Here is an 11,640-nt window from a genome sequence, read left to right on the forward strand (position 1 = left end):
CTCTTCCAATTTCTCTTTTTTGGAAAAAAAATGTTAGTGTCTAAGGTGTATACACTGCAAAGCATTTGTAAGGAAACAAGAAAGACCTTGATAAAGTGCCTGTTATAGTGCTAACTTTGAGGGTAAAAAACCTATAAATACAGAGTTGTCTGAACTATGATAATGGCACCCTCTGCTGGAATATTTGGGAGAAATACTTCTGATTTGTGTTTTTTTCATTTTCCTTATAACTAAAGCTATAGCAGGATTTAAGACATTTTTAAATTAAACTTGCTTTATACTTAAGTCCTCTAGCCACCGTATATGTAATCCTGAACACAACTAATGGAAAGAATTATAACCAACAGCAGCAGAAGTATCATCCTCTAACAATATTACATATTTAAAGTTTTTTTGTATTATGCTGGACATATATGGCTTTTGTTTTGCATTCATTGAGAGTTAGCCCGCTTTGATCATTAAAGCAGTAAATGCTCATTTCAATGCAGATGCAGTGTTGACCACATTTATTTATTAGAAATATTTATACCTAATCTTCTAACTGAAGTTCTCAAAGCGGATTTCAATCTATTCAAATTATAAGACTGACTTACAATGTTGGAGTCCTTCACCTGATCTAGGGCTTCTGTCAGTCATAGTTTATGGCTCCCGGCAGCAGATGCAAGAGGCATGGAGTTGGGGGCAAAAGTGCTTCAGGCCCTTTATGATACATTAATATTATGTGATCTAGGGATCTATTAGAAGTTGGGGCAAAGGGAAGAAGACGACCTCAGGTTCTTCTCCCCCACCCCCGCTAATATCGTTTGGCATCCTCCATTCACTCCCCACCCCCACCCAAATGATTTCCTTCCTCTTCATCCTCACATTATTTTAGCTACTACTTCTTTCACTGTCTGGGAGAAGGTGTATAGGAAACCACATACCTGAAGTTTCCTCTGCAAAATTGAATGAATAAAATAATAGATAGTTTATGGCACAATCTGCTGTTCAGCTGTGCTTATCAGAACTATGGAACAAACACATCACAACATATCTGGCACTAGGGAGATGGAATGGCCCAACTTCCGTCCAATGTCTAGAGATTTTGAAATGGCTATAGGAGAGCAGCTACGACCGCAGCTGTTTGCATGGTTTGTATGGCAGCTTATGCAGAGACCCAAATCAGAAGTGAGGGCCCTCGAAGACTCAGATGACGTGTGTTAGGGGAAGTGGGACGATGGCATCAGTGCAAAATAATCCTTTTATTTGCACTCTAAATTTTGTATCAACATTTATTAATATTATTTCTTCATGTTTGTATTCGGAGCTGAATTGGAAAGGACTTTGTTGCATATTGCTAACAGGTTTTTTTTACTGTTAAAATCAACTCCTGTTTCTTCACATTAATGCATAATCATATCTGCTACTGTGACTGGCTGACTGCAACTTTAGCTGTGTTTTTCACAAATTCAGTCCACAGAGGAGAAGCTTGCTTTGGCCCAAGAAGAATTGGTTTCAAACAGAAATCAAATTAGTAATCACAATCAGTTGATCAAAGAACTTAAGACTGCAAGATCTACATTAGAGCAGGATGTGTCCAATAAAGAACAACAACTGAAAGAGCAGAATAAACTGCTACAGGAAATACAGAAAGACAAGGTAATTTATTTTTTATTTAATGGTGATATGCCATGTGGCTATGGTTCTATATGCAATTGTTAAGTTTCATTGAAGCTTATTTATGAGGAAACGTGCATGTTTTCACTGCTGGACTAATTTGTCATCATTTGGTTAGAAGGTGATGTTTTTCTGCCATGTCAAAATCGATACTGTTAGAATATGTATGTAGAGTAGAAATACATTAGAACAGGATTTTAAAGAGGCAGCTCTTTCCCGCGAGAAAATGATCATTGCTTTCTAAATCAGTTAAAAGTGGTCTCTTAAAAATACCTGTCCATTTCCTCTGCTTCAAGGCTGGAAAAGAAATGGATCTGGCTAATGAAAGATCTAAAACAACTGAGCTTCAGAACATAAGCACCAAACTGGAAAAAGAAAATTCCAAACTAAGAGAAGAAGCCAGAACCTGCAAACAGGAATTGGAAAAAGTATGTTGAGATGCTACTCCATTTATGCTGGGTCTCTTCTTTTGTTCAGCGTATTATCATTTCACTCAAAAGTTCCCTGCCTGCTTACTCTGGTGAACTTTCTCACCTTTCTTGCCAACTTCATTTACCCTTCCGTATCTGTAGACCTTGTGTTGGTTTTTAATTAATGTTCCCTTCTTAAAGCTGTGAGTGCTGCTTTTTACTTTACCTCCCGAGTTTAATCCTTCCTACATGTGCCTTTTTTCAGGTCCAAATTACAGATTGAACTGCCAACATTTATACCTTGGAGAAAAAAGCAGCTATATCTTCTTTGGGATCAGATAGCAATGGGCTGAGGTGGTGGGTGGGGAGAATGGATTTCCAGCATAAAATTATGACGGGGCCTAATCAGAAGCATCTCCTTGCTCTGGGCCCCTGGCTGCTTTTTCTTCAAATGAAAACAGCCAGTTTAAGCATGTTTTTTTGAAAGCGTTTGTAACATAAGATGTATTCCTCCCCCACCCCAGTCAATTGCTGACTGTGTCCATTTATGTTTGTATGCTCTCTGACGCTGCATATGTTGCACTCTGGTCAGTGACCGAAATAAATCGATTCATTCATTCATTCAGCTTCTCCTACCTGCCTGCCAGCAGAATTTCTCCTAACCCCCCCAAGACCCCTTGAGATGTGAAATTGAGCTCCCCCAAAATATTGTAAGCAGTTCGACAAATGGTTAGGAATGAGGCAAAAAGACACATTCATCTGGTTTTTAAACTTAACCTGTTAAAATATAGAAAAATAACTCACTTGAATTTTTGTCTTGTTCTGTGCTGAGAATTATACTTTTTCATGGGAAATAGTATGATTTCAGATTAGCTCTCACCCAAGTAATATTTTTGTCATTGTAAATACTGTGTGTTTTTAACAGGAGATAACAAATTTAAAGGATGCCAAACAACTACTGATCAAGCAGAAACTGGAATTGCAGGGAAAAGTTGATAACATTAATTCAGCTCTTGAGCAGGAGAAAAAGAACCAAGAAGTTATCAAAGATCAGTTGAAAAAGAGAGAAGAAGAAATGAAGAAGAAATGCGCTGAGATTGAGGCAAAACTGGTTGGTATATCTATTACGAGAGTACTTAATATGTATCCATGCTTAAATATGTTTAAGCATCCGTTCAGCAGTTTCAGCTTTTGTAGCTGGAGTCATTCAGGGTGCCGCCCTCCCAGGTCAGGTGGAAAAGTCCAGGAAGGCAGAGGGAGGTCTTTCAGGACTCACAGCCAAGATGGTCTCTTATCTATTATCAGAATCTTTTAATCCAAGATATTGAACCTGCTCAATTTAACTTACTATGTATCAGGGAGAATTCCATATTAAGTAAGACAAAACACAGAGGCTTCTATCCTAATTTCCCATGAGCAGAACTCCACTCATGAGATGCCATTGCTGGTGGAATGAAGAGAAAGTTTTTTTCACTGATTTCTCCTTTCTCACTGGCTTCCCCTGTTTATTCAAAAATCTGCTCTGGTGGTTGGAGGGACAGTGCTGTAGAAGGCTGAGGTGGAAATTCGAGTCACTTTTATGAAGGGAAGCAATTTGGGATCCTATAGGGACGCGGGTGGCGCTGTGGGTTAAACCAGAGCCTAGGACTTGCTGATCAGAACGTTGGTGGTTCGAATCCCTGTGACGGGGTGAGCTCCCGTTGCTCGGTCCCTGCTCCTGCCAACCTAGCAGTTCGAAAGCACATCAAAGTGCAAGTAGATAAATAGGTACCGCTCCGGCGGGAAGGTAAACGGCGTTTCCATGCGCTGCTCTGGTTCGCCAGAAGCGGCTTAGTCATGCTGGCCACATGACCCGGAAGCTGTATGCCGGCTCCCTTGGCCAATAAAGCGAGATGAGCGCCGCAACCCCAGAGTTGGCCACGACTGGACCTAATGGTCAGGGGTCCCTTTACCTTTACCTAGTTTGGGATCCTAGCCAGGATTTCATTATTTTTTCCATAGCAAGAAGAGTTAGATATGCAGAATGGGGTGGTTCCCTCTTTGGCTACAATCCCAGGGGTAAAATATCATCTGAACAGACCTTTTGTTGTTGTTGTTGGAATAAGGAAAATACTTACATTTTAAAAATGTTTTTATTGACTTAGCAAGCTGAGAAAAAGGAAAAAGATGAGCAATATAAAAGTCATGAGGAGGCTGAGGGTAAACTCAACATGCAGATCACAGCTTTAAATGAAAATCTGGGTACGGTGAAGAAAGAGTGGCAAAGCAGCCAAAGAAGAGTTAGTGAATTAGAAAAACAAACAGATGATTTACGTGGAGAGATTGCAGTTCTGGAAGCCACAGTGCAAAATAACCAAGATGAGAGGAGAGTGCTGCTGGAAAGGTAAGTCAGTGAATTAGAGGCAGAATAATACGGTTTTGGTGTGTGTATGTGGTGACTTCTGTTTTTTATAATAGAATGGGGAAAACTTCCTATTGTGTAATTTTGTGCTAAAAACAAATTATAACGGAAATAAATAAGCTTATGCAGTCAGAATAAATCACCCAAATTGACAGAGAAGCTAAAATTCAAAATTCTAACACTGACCCCCCCCCTTTTTATGTGAAATTTAGACTGCCCTGTGCATGTACTGCGTTTGGTGACTTACTCCTGGAACATAACTAGCCACTTGACACAGGAAGCCAACTCAGTTCTTGTTCAATGTAGACTTCTTAATGGCCTTATTTGTTTCTACAACAAGGGAGGTTACCTTACTAGTATGGTTGAAACCATGTTGGAATAGGGATTCACACAGTTTGAAATGTAGCTTCAACTCAGAAAGTGTTGGAGTGGAATAGTTTTCTCACTAATATAAAGGAAACCAAAAGGATCAATTTCCTGCCCACCCTTGGTTCTTGAGGGCAGGTTAGCAGTATGAATTCACATGTGAATGATGGTTTTATTTTTCCTCAGTTTACTGCATTGTAATAGCATTGTGATTTCTTCTTTAGGTGCCTTAAAAGTGAAGGAGAAATTGAAAAACTTCAGAGCAAATTGATGGATGCACGAAGAAAACTGGATGACACTACTGCAGCCATGCAAGAGCTAGGCAGAGAGAACCAGTCACTGCAGGTATTTCATTTTGGTGCCTAAAGACAGACTCTGCGCTACCTTTAAATTTATTAAAGTAAACAGTGCTCTTTGCTAAGTTGTTCAGGTGAGTCAAGTAGATGGATAGAGGAGAGGAACCAAATGTGGTAAGAATGATGTGGTTATGTGTAAAATTATATGTAACAATTCTGGGTTGGGAGTACTGTGTGTGGGTGTGTAGAACACTTGCTGTTGAATTTCCATGAAGTAGCTTTGACGTGATTTGGGTTTTTGATTTAATGTTCATAAAAATCTCTGCTCTTACATTTTATAGATCAAACATTCACAAGCCCTGAATCGGAAATGGGCTGAAGATAATGAGGTTCAGAATTGCATGGCCTGTGGGAAAGGTTTTTCCGTAACAGTAAGAAAGGTATGTATGTCTGGGAATATCTTCTGGAGAAGTGTGTGTGTAGAGAATTCTTTTTGTGAAAGCAGTGAAGCAGTGGCTGTATTTCCAAAAAAATATATGGTTTAGCGTACTGTGAATGAGCTGGAACAAACCACAGGTTCACATACCAATCTCCATTTTCCATGCAGCCAGGAAGAGAGGTTGAGAAGTTGCTGCTTTCTTTTAACTACTGTATTTGTATTGCTTGGTGCAACAAAGTGATTTAATATTAACTGGTTAATTTCAAAGAAACAAACACCAGTCTCTGACCTTTGAAGCTGACTTGTTGAAGTTGGCTGTGGATCACGTTCATCATTCTGAAAACACAGGAAGCTACAGTTAACAAAAAAGTGGAAGCAAAATTTTGGAACTGCCCCCTGTGGAGGAGAGGGGAAGGTGGGAGCACATTGGGTTCAAGGATCACTGTGATATATTGTGTTTTTCCATCTATAAGATGCCCCCATGTATGACGCCCCCTATTTTTGGGAACTCAGATTTAAGAAAATGGGGGGAGACACTGTGTATAAGATGCCCCCTAATTTTTGACATTATTTTAAAGGAAAAAAACCTAGTCTTATACATCAAAAAATATGGTACCATGGTTTAGCATGATGTGCCATCACAGCCAATGTGTGTTAAGGAAGCATTTTTAAAAGGTGATTGTTTAAAATGAACTTTTTGGTGATGTCTGGCAGATTTATATAAGGGAAATATTTGTATAAGCCTCATTCTTTCTTTTGTAAGCAATGCAGTGAGAGACTTGTCAGTACAAGCTGTGTTCAGGCCTTGTATATTTTTGTACAACTTGATTCAGTCTGCTCAGCCTGGCAATGGGCATCTTCCTCCCTTGTCATTTGAACGGATACTTGCAGGTGGAAACAGTTACAGGATTATGAGGAGAGCAGTGTGAAAGCGAGGTTCACAATAACAAGTTGGTTTGGAGCACATAGGAGTGGAGAGCATGTTCATGAAGACCAAGCCATGGCTTGGCATTATATCTTTCCCTGTATATAATTGTTTTGTTTTTCCTGTTTCACAGCATCACTGCAGACAGTGTGGAAATATCTTCTGTGCCGAGTGCTCAGCTAAGAATGCCTTAACTCCTTCTTCTAAGAAACCCGTTCGTGTCTGTGATACTTGTTTCAACGACTTGCAAGGATAATTACTCACAGCTCTTAAATGTTATGCTAGAATAAAGTTTCTGTTATGCACTTCGTACAACACTCAGACTACTCTTTGGTTTGGGTGATGATTGTAACAATGGGCAAAATTATAGTATTGTTGAAAATATACATATAAAAAAGTCAAACAATTGTACTTCTTGTGAGGCTGAAATTATCTATGGCTTGTTTGGTTTTGATCCTACAAGAGCTTCTGTGTCTAGTTTATAAGTCCCCAGTAACTTGTAAATAAAGTTTAAACAGAGGAGTAACAATGTATTTTTTTAATCCTAATTTCCTTGTTTAAAAGTAACACATTTTAAAGTAAACACATTTGCAGGGATTTTGTGTATCAAATGCTGCTGCTCTAACGGGATGGTTACAGTTTAATAGCTTCATTGAAGTGTGAAAGATACGTAGCAGGCCCAAACAAGCAGCTTTTTTGCTTATTTCTTTTATTTTCTCACACTCTGGGGATTCCACTTACAGTGAATGCCTAGATAGTGGGAAACTGTCTTGAAGGTTTTAAACTTTTCAGGATGTTTCACTACAGCGTCACTATATACTTCACTGAAAATGAAAGCAAGTGTCGAGTGTATAATGTATGCTTGACATCTCTAAGAATACTGTTCATCATATCAAAGGTACTTAAGTGGACTACATCATCCTTAATATGCAAGGTCTTACTCTGAAACTTTTTGAGGTTGGGCCATGTTTTTGCTGAATACCTTTTCAGAGGTCTTCTGCTTAGTTAATTTTATTATTATTATTATAAAATCTTTGTTGTTGCTCAATTCCCTTCACAGGAAACACTGCATGGAAGTTCCCAGGAAAAAATACTGTGAAGTGTGGGAATTAAAAAATACAACATTACGAAAGAAAGTAGTCACCTTGGAATTCTATCTTTCTCAGTGTAAATTTTTGTCTCCAGTTTCTTAGTTCTTGCTAGAGATTTGCCATACCTCCCTGCCAAATGGAAGTGAAATTCCAGGTTCTGCTAATGGCTTTAAAGTAACTGAGATTCCACCACCAAGAGCCTTTCTCTTGCTTTAATGAGGTACATCTCAGTCGTAGGTTTTATAGTACAACGGTGTCATGTTTCGTCCAAATGAGAAGGTACTGAAATTGCTCTTTTAAAATCCAATCTTTTAAAGATTGGACTTAGGCAGGAAATGTCATCTTTCAGTCTCATCTTTTCTTCTCTTTTGATTTGAGAGGCGAGGATAATATACATACTTCTATGCACATTGTAATCACACAAAATAATGTACTTTGTAAAATTTAGAGTGACTAAAATACAGCATGACATTTAAAATTAACACCTTTTGGATATGTGGTCTATTTAAAATGCTATGAAGGAAGTGATGCCAGCAAGGAAGAATGTTGTAGGCTGAGAAATGGAAGTACAGCACTAGGAAGAAATGGAGAAGCAAACAGCTTAACACAAATATATTTGTAGAGGGGTCATGGCTAGCATGACCTTTGCACTCAGAAGGTCCCAAGTTCAATCCCTTATGCCTCAAGATAAAAAATGTTTCATACTTTCCAGGTCCAGCAAATACCATTTTTTTGCCTGGAAGCTTTGAGAGGCTGCTGACAACGGGAGCAGACAACATTTGATCCAGTGGCCTGATTTAGTATAAAGCTGCTTTATCTGTTCAAAAATGTCAAAATGAACAAGTACAAATAGGATGTATGAAACATTAAATTTTTTTAAGTTGGATATGCATGCTCCATATGCCAAATTTACATCTAATCATTCAGCGGCTACATGTGTAGACATTTCCCCCATTTACTTGGTGTGTTTTTTTTAGGACTAAACGGTAAAGTAATATCCGGAGCATCTACTAAGGTAATTGGGAATTATTAGGGATTTTACTTGATTAAATAAATCTTAGTTGATTAATTACACCAGTTTTATTCAATTAATCATGCTTATGAATAAATTAAAGTTTTGAAGGAAAAGAGTATTTTGGTTTTAGATGATGCTCGCATGTGTTGCAGCAGGCACCATCTTAGAAAAGCCGTCCTTTGTTCTGTGCGACAGAATGGGGAGAGGCCTTTGCCAGTCACAGTTTTTGTAAGTACTTGCATTCAAAAGAATATCTGAGAACCATCTGCTCCCTCAGTCAAACAGATGAAAATATATTGAAATGGTTTGATTTGTTAATTGGCAACACATCGCAGCCCTAGAAGTTGCAAACGTATACATGGAGGCAAGGGAAAATCCATTTTGTTCAGAGAAAGAGCATAAGGTTGGATCTGTAGTTCAGAAATTTGAGCTACTTCAGTGGAAACGCCCCCTAAGAACCTCAGGAAGGGGAAGATAATAGCATTGTCACTTGCACTATGCACTTTCTTTCTCGTGTAACCGACATAATATGCAAGAAATGAAACAGCTGTTTTGCAAGAATTGTTGTAGTAATTGGTCCACAAGGCTATGTATTCTCAGACGAGTGTTCATTGAAATTCCTATTAACTTCATTTTTGTTAGGAATATTGCATCCTTAATTCTTAAGTGCTCTAGAGGACACGTGTATATATAGCAAAGGAATTTACATGGTTTTAACAAGCATTGTTTGACTTAAGAATCAAAAAATGTGGACATAGCAATTTTGCACATTTGTATTATTAGTTGACTGGTTTCCATAGTTCATGTTCATGCTTTTGTTTTCTTAGTATTGAGTTTCTCTGGAATTTACATGGATGGTCTGTTTTCCAGGCCATAGCAATAAGTGCATACAAAAATCCCTATACCTAAGAGCAGACATGTTTGTGTTCACATTCTGTTTTGAACTGCTAGAAATCTTAAAACCAGTATACTACTTAAGAGTAGTATGCATTTATAAAATAGTTACAATTTTACAATGCTGCAATTGGTCAGCATTGACTGTTCTGTCTTGGTTAATGGAGTGATGCAATATTCTATGCAGTCATTGTACAGCAGGCAAATGGAAAGGTTTTCACCCAATTCAGTAGAACATATCTGATGGTAGGAAACTAATCTGTTTTCTCTTGTGTGCCAATTAAAGAGCCACTAAATTCAGTGAAGACTTCTTTCTTAGTCATCGTTCCCTCCTTACACCCCAATATGGAAAAGTTTTACTACTGGTTTGAGTTTTAAAGTATCTAAATACATTGTTCATTGTTGATATATAAACAGACTGGTGTGGCAGATCCAGATTTCCTAGTGTTGGTGCGTATACAATGTACATTCTACCATGTGGTTAAATCCCAACTCTCGTCACCAAAGGGATGAGAAAGAATGTCACGTTGGGTTAGCAAACACTGAAACCTTTTATAATAGAAATCTGTCCAAAATGCTGCTTGTATAGGATTTGTCACTTTTGTAATAAAATTATTATTAAAAAACCCTTTAAAATAAACACACAACCCCCCTTTCATTCTGACACTTGATGCCACTATGTAAGATTTCATTTAAACTACCTCTTGATATGAAATTCAACTTTAGTGCATTTTGATAGGATTCCTTCACTATAATGTTAGGTATGATTTGTGGTAACTGCCAAATTTTCCAAGTGTTTTGTCTCACCAAAAATGTAATATTTGGGTATGTATGCTAATGTAGTTTCCAATTATTCTAGGCTCACTTGTGCTCTTTTGACCTATGTAGTTTAGTTCTACAAACTTGTAGCTGTTGGACAGGAATGAAACAATCAATTCAAGCTGTCCTGGTCATAAGTCTGTTGGACTTTGTCACCTGTATGTAATATTGGCAAACTGGATACTGGTTTAAACATGAACATGCCATTAAATTAGCCTCTTGTTTGCAACAGTCTACACAAGAAGTTGACAAATGCTATTAAGCTTATAATGGATGTGTGCCACAAAGTGTACTGTCCTGTTGGCCTCTTTTTAATGATTGGTTTATTATGGTCGCAGATGTGAATATTGTGCATAATATTTACTGATTTTTATGTATAATTGTATAAATTAGAATTGGAAAAATTATGTGCTTACCTTATATTTACAGATGTTTTAAGGTAGCCTTACCTACACAACACTGCACTTCTTTTTCAACTGGACCCTTAAACTCACATTATCTGTAGATAGTCTTGCATGACCATTTTTATCAGTTGGATTCTCTCAAGTCCTCCTCTCAGTGGTGTGTTTATGACTTGTGGTCATGTAGTTGTGCCTTACATTGTGAAAGAGTTTAGTTCAGTACGCACTGTAATCCCTAAACTCTGCATTTGGAAAGTAATGAAAGCTGAGGAGTGACACCCTACATCAGCTAATTCTGTATGAAATAACATGAGTGGATACTTGTGGAAATGTTACTTTTGTATTCTAATCTGTTATTGGGCTGAAATAAAATTAGACATTTCTAATAGACCATTTGCAGTGACTTAATTTGCTGTGCTTTTGGTGTCGCTGTAGCCACTTTTATTCATTTGCAAATTCAGATAGTGGTTAGGCAAAGTTGAGTAGTATCCTTTTGGTGTTACATCATGAACATAATTGTGGTAAAGGTGATAAAAATGGCTCTTCTGATTGGTGCCATTCTGCTTCATTCTACAGTTCTTTGAACTAATAATTACTGAAGCCGTGTGGTTCTTACCCAGAATTTTACAAAAAAGTGTATACCTCAAAAGTATGTGCAACCCCGTTTGGTGTTGTATAGTCAGTATGAACTGATTTTACCCCGCGGCTTTAATTGGGGGTTGGGGTAATTTTTTTCTGGAACGCTACAGCCAGAAATTACAATTTCTCAGTTTAACCCCATTCCAAGTTGTGCAAGTATCTCTCTTTGTAGCATAATGTTGATGAAATTTCTTCAAAGCACTGATGAGGTGAGGAAGGTAATCTCAAGGTGACCACACTGCTTAAAAATGAGCTGTGTGATTCTATAATCTAATGTGAGAGGTGTTT

At 37.9% G+C, this 11,640-nt stretch overlaps 1 protein-coding gene across 4 annotated transcripts in view; it reads left to right on the forward strand.

The window, feature by feature from the left end:
* The window catches only part of EEA1 (early endosome antigen 1), a 56,961-nt gene extending 45,860 nt beyond the window's left edge, over positions 1-11,101 (forward strand). For all 4 annotated transcript variants that reach the window (XM_083462986.1, XM_083462985.1, XM_083462987.1 and 1 more), the window contains 7 exons: positions 1,453-1,638; positions 1,953-2,084; positions 2,992-3,177; positions 4,211-4,449; positions 5,058-5,178; positions 5,471-5,569; positions 6,627-11,101. In XM_083462986.1, the coding sequence (XP_083319112.1) occupies positions 1,453-1,638; positions 1,953-2,084; positions 2,992-3,177; positions 4,211-4,449; positions 5,058-5,178; positions 5,471-5,569; positions 6,627-6,749 (1,086 nt within the window). In that variant the 3' untranslated portion in view covers positions 6,750-11,101. The remainder of the gene's footprint in view (positions 1-1,452; positions 1,639-1,952; positions 2,085-2,991; positions 3,178-4,210; positions 4,450-5,057; positions 5,179-5,470; positions 5,570-6,626) is intronic.
* The last annotated feature ends 539 nt before the right edge of the window (positions 11,102-11,640 follow it).

The sequence above is a fragment of the Podarcis liolepis genome, assembly GCF_965112155.1.
Source record: "Podarcis liolepis genome assembly, chromosome: 10".
Classification (NCBI taxonomy): Eukaryota; Metazoa; Chordata; class Lepidosauria; order Squamata; family Lacertidae; genus Podarcis; species Podarcis liolepis.